The sequence below is a fragment of the Vulpes lagopus genome, chromosome 13 (assembly GCF_018345385.1).
Source record: "Vulpes lagopus strain Blue_001 chromosome 13, ASM1834538v1, whole genome shotgun sequence".
NCBI lineage: Eukaryota > Metazoa > Chordata > Mammalia > Carnivora > Canidae > Vulpes > Vulpes lagopus.
The window spans coordinates 10279566-10286262 of record NC_054836.1 but is presented as its reverse complement, the minus strand read 5'-3'; the positions used below and the strand labels follow the sequence as shown (position 1 = coordinate 10286262).

At 43.1% G+C, this 6697-nt stretch overlaps 2 protein-coding genes across 2 annotated transcripts; one reads left to right on the top strand and one right to left on the bottom strand.

Moving 5' to 3' along the window:
• Positions 1–545: 545 nt before the first annotated feature.
• On the top strand, positions 546–2543 carry LOC121475004 (transcription elongation factor 1 homolog). Its single transcript, XM_041728145.1, has 2 exons — positions 546–666; positions 2251–2543. The coding sequence occupies exons 1-2, from the start codon at positions 546–548 to the stop codon at positions 2541–2543; spliced, it is 414 nt and encodes a 137-aa protein (XP_041584079.1).
• A 2618-nt stretch (positions 2544–5161) lies between these two features.
• On the bottom strand, positions 5162–6097 carry LOC121475084 (olfactory receptor 2L8-like). Its single transcript, XM_041728213.1, has one exon. The coding sequence runs from the start codon at positions 6095–6097 to the stop codon at positions 5162–5164; it is 936 nt and encodes a 311-aa protein (XP_041584147.1).
• Positions 6098–6697: the final 600 nt, after the last annotated feature.

Here is a 6697-nt window from a genome sequence, read left to right as displayed (position 1 = left end):
ACATAAAATGGGGGGAAACAAACAAAGAAAAAATAGAAAACAAACAACAGGGAGGGGTATCCTCTGATTCTACATACTGTAAATCCCTCGACTTCCCCTGAAACTTTGCATTGCTGCTTGGTCAATAACTTGCTTTCCCCTGTGCTTCCAGCTGGTGTTCTGGGGGAGGGGCCTGCTGTGCTGATTTTTAGGTGTGTGCCCCCATGGGAGCTGCCCTGCCCCCTGCCTGGTCCACAGTTCAGTGGGAGCTGTTTATCCTGTGAGGCCCCTGCTCCCTGGCAGCCCTGGTCTGTCCCAGGCACAAGGTGACACAAAAGGAGGAACAACAACAGTGGCAGTGGGCAGCTCTCCAGTCCTAGAGTCAGCTTCAGTAATAACTACCACAGCTCTGAGTCTGCAGGGGCCTCAATGTTCTGGGGGCGGGGAGCGCTGATCTACAGAGTTTGGCGGTGCCCTGGGAAGCAGTGTCCTCGCTGTCCTGTGTCCTCCTGGCCTCCACCTGTCCCAGTGGGAGCACTGGATCCTGAACTGTGTTCCCTGGCACCATGGGTTCCAGGGCCTGCACCGCTGGAATCATGCTTCTGGGACTGTGGAGCCCCCTCTGCGTGGATCCACCACCTGAGCTGCTCTCAGAGCTGTGCAGGCCCCTCCACGGGGAGCCGCCATGTGAGCTGCCACGTGGGCTGCTCCCTATGCCCCACCAGGCACGAGCTCCAGCCCTTTAGGGAGCTCGGCCCTCGGTGTGTGGCACGCTCTTCCCCAGGGCACACTTCTTCTGTTAGTGACCCTAGGAACCTGGGGGCTCCACTGCCCCTCCTGGGATCGTGTCCAAGTTCTTGCAAGCATCTTTCCATCAGGTAAGATTGGTAAATTTTTTGCTTCTCTGGGACTTGGCTTTTCTCTCCTGGGGGCACTTGCCATCTGGCCTTTGCCTGGCTCCTAGAGGGGCCCCTCCCCCACTCGATGCTTGCTTGCTTTTTATTTATTTATTTATTTATTTATTTATTTATTTATTTATTTATTTTTCTGTCTTCCTACCTTGATAGAAGTGTGAACTCTTCTCACTGTAGCATACTAGCTGTTCTCTCTTTAAATCTCAGGCTGTATTGTAGGTTTTCAGGATGATTTGAAAGTTTTCTAGGTAAGTTGGTGGGGACAGGTGATTTCAGGATCCTACTCTCCGCCATCTTGTCCTGCCCCCCAATTTTTTTTAAGAAGATAGCATGAGCAGTGGGCAGGGGCAGAGGAGAAGGTGAGAGAGAATCTTAAGCAGGTCATTGCTTACGACAAGTGCCCAATGCAAGGCTCAATCTCACAACCCTGAGATCATGACCAGAGTTGAAATCAAGATTAAGGTGTCTGATTGACTGAGCCACCCAGATGCCCCTCCATCACAGACTCTTAAAGTTAAAGAACAGGGATGCCTGGGTGGCTCATCTGTTGAGCCACTGCCTTTGGCTCAGGGCATGATCCTAGACTCTCAGGATCAAGTCTCACATTGGCCTTCCTGCATGGAGCCTGCTTTTCCCTCTGCCTTATCTCTGCCTCTCTCTGTGTGTCTCTCATGAATAAATAAAATCTTTTAAAAAATAAAATTAAAGAACAATCTGAGGATTGATGGAGGGGAGGTGTATGAGGGACAGGCTAGATGAGTGATGGGTATTAAGGTGGGTACTGTTGTGCCCAAGATTGTGAATCTGAGAAACCACCAAAGAGCCGACATGGATGCAAACACACGAGGGTTTATTTACAAGCTTGAGCTTGGGTCCAAGTGTACCCGACACAGTGGAGCAGAGACTTGGACCCTGAGACTAAGAGGTTTAGCAGCTTTATAGGGGCCAGTGGCCAATGGGATTGTAACATATGCAGAAAGTTGCACAATCATGCCGGTCCACAAGCAGGTGGCCAATTGAATTACATTTTACTCTACAGTATCCATTTGAGCTGGCTTATTATTTTGGTCAGAATCCGTGTGCAGTTTTGGCGGGCACAAGGCAGGGTTACATTTTTATGAGCCGATTTCCGATTAGGTTGTGCCTAGCGGCTTGACGAGGGTGGGGCAGCACCTTAAGCAGTTAGCAGGTCCTGTGGGGGTCATACAGGAGGTGGCGGGTGCAGCACAAAATGGAGTTAGTCCTGCTCTGCTTGTCCAGAGGCAGGGGATTTTTGTTAAATTTCCTGGGTCCCACAGGTACTTGTATGATGAGAACTGAAGGCTGTCTCCAGGGTGAACGAGGCCGTCGCAACGAGGGGAGAGGAGTGTTTGTCCTCCTACAGACCTGGGGCGCAGAAAGTCCAAACAGAAGCCACCCCCCAAAAATAAGATGACCGGCACCCTAGAGGCCCAGTTCACCTGCCCCTTCTGCAACCACGAGAAGTCTTGTGAGGTAAAGATGGATCGTGCCCACAACACGATCCACAACACTGGAGTCCTCTCTTGCATCGTGCGCCTAGAGGAATTCCAGACACCCATCACATACCTGTCAGAACCAGTGGACGTGTACAGCGATTGGATAGATGCCTGCGAGGCAGCCAATCAGTAGCCACGCAGAGGACCCGCTCCCTTGGTGGTGCCGCCTGCAGTGGACCTGCCCCGCTGGCTACCAGTACAGAGACATTCCAGGGTCCAGGGTGTGGATTCATTCACGGCCCTCCGTGTGGATGGTGTGGGTGTGGGTGTGAGTGTGTACGGCTGCGAGTGTGGCCATGGCAGCATGCTTGTGGGCACCGACTGGAGGTGAGGTGGGCCCCCCGGGAGTCTGAAGTGCTTCACTTGGCTCTGAAAGCCTTTAACTTGGTTGCTCCTCCTCGGAGCCTGTGTCCTGACATTCTGGACAAGGCCAAGGCCAGCAGAGGCTGCCTCGGGACTCTCCAGCCTCCTCACCCACCTCACCAGCACCTTGCCCATTTGAACTGGACTTCCCACCCTCTTCCCCTGCCTTCCAAGGCCTGTGCCCTGAGATTCAGAGCCACAGTCCCACAGTCCCCCTGGGCCCTAGCAGAACAGCCCCTTTCCCATTTAGTTGCTTTTGTAGAGGAGGAAGGGGCAGGGCCTGGGATAGCTGTCAGTCACCAGCCCTTAAATAAAGCAGCCGATGAAAAAAAAATTGAGAACTGAATGTTGTGTCAAATGATGAATCACTGAATTCAACTTCAGAATCCAATATTACATCATATGCTAACTAAAATTAAAATTAAGAAAAATGAAAAAAAGAAGGAAAAGAAGAGATAAACTTAATATAAGAAAAAGTTTGGTTGCTGTTTGAATACTTAGAGTTATTGGACAAGTGATGAAATCAAGGTAAGATATTGTCTTAAGATCAAGAAAGGAAGATTTCACTAGGATGATTTGAAGATTGAAAATGTGAATAAATATTTTCAATTTGGATATATAAAGATCAAACTATTCTATAGACTGATTACATGGACAGCTGGGTACCTCAGTGGTTGAGCATCTGCCTTTGACTCAGGCCCTGACCTTGGGTCCAGGGATCAAGTCCTGTGTGGGCTTCCTGTGAGGGAACTTCTTCTCCCTCTATGTCTCTGCCTCTGTCTCTGTGTCTGTCATAGATAAATTAATAAAATCTTAAAAACATATAAAAATAAACTGATCACATTTTTTGAATTATCTCATGGTCCATTGGATTTATTTTTCCAAGGTGTATTAGTGTATTTTTATATTATATTTTTATATTATTATTTTTATATTATTATTATTATATTTATTAGTTTCACAGGTAGAATTTAGTGATTTATTGGTTGCTTATGGTACTCAGTGTTCATTATTTCACATGCCCTCCTTAATGCCCATTCTAATTATCCCATCTTGCCATTCCTTTCAGCTCCAGCAACCCTCAAGTTTTTCCTAGAGTTCGATGTCTCTTATGGTTTGCTCCCCTCTCAATTTTCATCTTATTTAATTTTTCCTTCCCTTCCTCTTTGTTCATTTGTTTTGTTTCTTTATTTTTATTTTTATTTTTTTTATTGGAGTTCAATTTGCCAACATATAGAATAACACCTAGTGCTCATCCCATTAAATGCCCCCCTCAGTGCCCATCACCCAGTCACCCCCACACCCCACCCACCTCCCTTTCCACCACCCCTGTTCATTTCCTAGAGTTAGGAGTCTCTCATGTTCTGTCTCCCTCTCTGATATTTCCCACTCATTTTTTCTCCTTTCTCCTTTATTCCCTTTCACTATTTTTTTATATTCCCTGTATTCCCTAGACCATATAATGTTTGTCCTTCTCTGATTGACTTATTTCACTCAGCATAATACCCCCCAGTTCCATCCACGTTGAAGCAAATGGTGGGTATTTGTCGTTTCTAATGGCTGAGTAATATTCCATTGAATACATATACCACATCTTCTTTATCCATTTATAGCAGCAATGTCCACAATAGCCAAACTGTGGAAGAGGCCTCGGTGTCCATCGAAAGATGAATGCATTTGTTTTGTTTCTTAAATGCCACATATGAGCTAAATCATATGGTATTTGTATTTCCCTAACTTATTTTACTTAGCATAATACCCTCTAGCTCCCTCTATCTCATTACAAATGACAAAATTTCATTCTTTTTGATGGTTAAGTATATATATATATATATATATAATGGAGTTGACTAAGCCCATTACCCAAGATCCTGTTATCATCAGCATGAACACGTTTTTGCCTATATGAATGGGATAGTGAAGAGGAAGTCAAATAGCCACATAACGACCATAGGCCATCAAGGCCAATATTAATATATATATTAATATGTATTTTATATATATATACAATGGAATATATATATATATATCACTTCTTATCATTGATGAACATCTGGGCTCTTTCCATATTTTGGCTATTGTTTGTTATTTACTTTATTGCTTAAGTACTTGCATTATTGAGAATATCTGTGGCCTTTACACTTCAGGTTATGGTTAATAATTTGTAACAAAAAAGAAATAATAATTTGTAAAAAATAAAGAAATTAAAAGAAAAAAATGCCACAAAATGAGTGACTGGGAATATATAATTACTTTTTCAAATCGTTATTATTTTTATTTTCTAGATTAATGTAATTCCTATCTTTAATCCTGCTATGATATTGTTCTTAAGGAGTGTACAAAATGAAATTAATATACTTCTAAGCATCAGAACTAGTGATAACTTTGCTACATTTCTATAGAGCAGAACTTCAGAATCACTCTTCTCAGAGCACCCATCACTTCCTTATTTCTCAGGCTGTAAACAATTGGGTTAAGCATTGGGGTCAAGATGGTGTAGAATACAGCTAAGGCCTTGTCCTCTGTTGGAGTTCGGAGGGATCTTGGGCGTAAATACGTGTAAGCAAAGGGTGCATAGTAGAAAGTAACCACAGTGAGGTGGGTGCTGCAGGTGGAATAGGCCTTCTTCTTCCCTTCTGTGGACTGCATGTGGAAGATGGCAAGGAGAACACGTCCATAGGAAAATGCAATGCCAATGAAAGGAATTACAATCAAGAGTGTGGTGCTCACAAACACCGTGTACTCATAGACCCAGGTATCCATGCAGGCCAGCGTCAACATGGCTGGGACTTCACAGAAGAAGTGGTTGATAGTCCTGGATCGACAGTAAGGTATATTGAAGGCATATACAGTGTGGGCACAGGAGTTGACTGAGCCCATTATCCAAGATCCCGTTATCATCAGCATGCACACTTTTTTGCTTATACGAATGGGATAGTGAAGAGGAAAGCAAATAGCCACATAACGATCATAGGCCATCGAGGCCAATATTAGTCCTTCTGCACCAGCTAAAGCAATGAAGAAGAAGCTCTGAACTCCACACCTAATGAAAGAAATAGACTTGTTTCCAGAGAGATAATTAGAAGCCATCTTGGGGACAATATTGGAGATGTAGCTCAGGTCCATGAGGGAGAGCTGACTAAGTAGAAAATACATGGGTGTGTGGAGATGAGTGTCCACAAAGATGAGGATGATCATGGACAGGTTGCCAAACACAGCCATTAGGAAAATAAGAACAATGAGAATGAAAAAGCACAGGCCAATTCTTGATGGTGGAAACAGCCCCAATAAGAAGAAACCAGATGTCTGGTTAATATTTTCCATGGGACATTAAGTTAGATTTCCCTAAAGAGAGACACATGTTACTAGAGAAAAATAATCTCTTAATAATAATGTTATTTTAGTTCCATTGTGATCTATTCAGAAAACATTCCAGCTCTAAAAAAGTTTAGCACATAATTTGAAAAAACAGTTGATTTTTTCCTCATATATAAAATCTTGATCCATACATTTGTCTCCAAAATATTTCATAGAAATCCTTAAATTTGTAAGAAAGATATATTTCTGTGACTTTATTAATATTTTTTTTAATTTCTCATTGTAAATTTAATTATTGTCAACATCAGAATTTATACTTTTTGAGATTGCATTGAAAGTTAATATACATGCATAAATTACATTCCCATATTTCAATACATTTTATGACCCCATGCAATGATTTTTTTCTTTTATAATTAATCCCTAATATTTCTGAGACTACAGTAGTCTATAAGATCAAGTTGTAGATACATACCCTCTTTGTTCGTTTGTTTGATTCCCTTAAAAATCTAGCCTAATCAACCTTTTTAGGTCCCAACCATTATTACCTGCTTCTTTCCCCCCCCCAATGTTCAATGAATAGCTATTGCCAAGTATAATTTATAT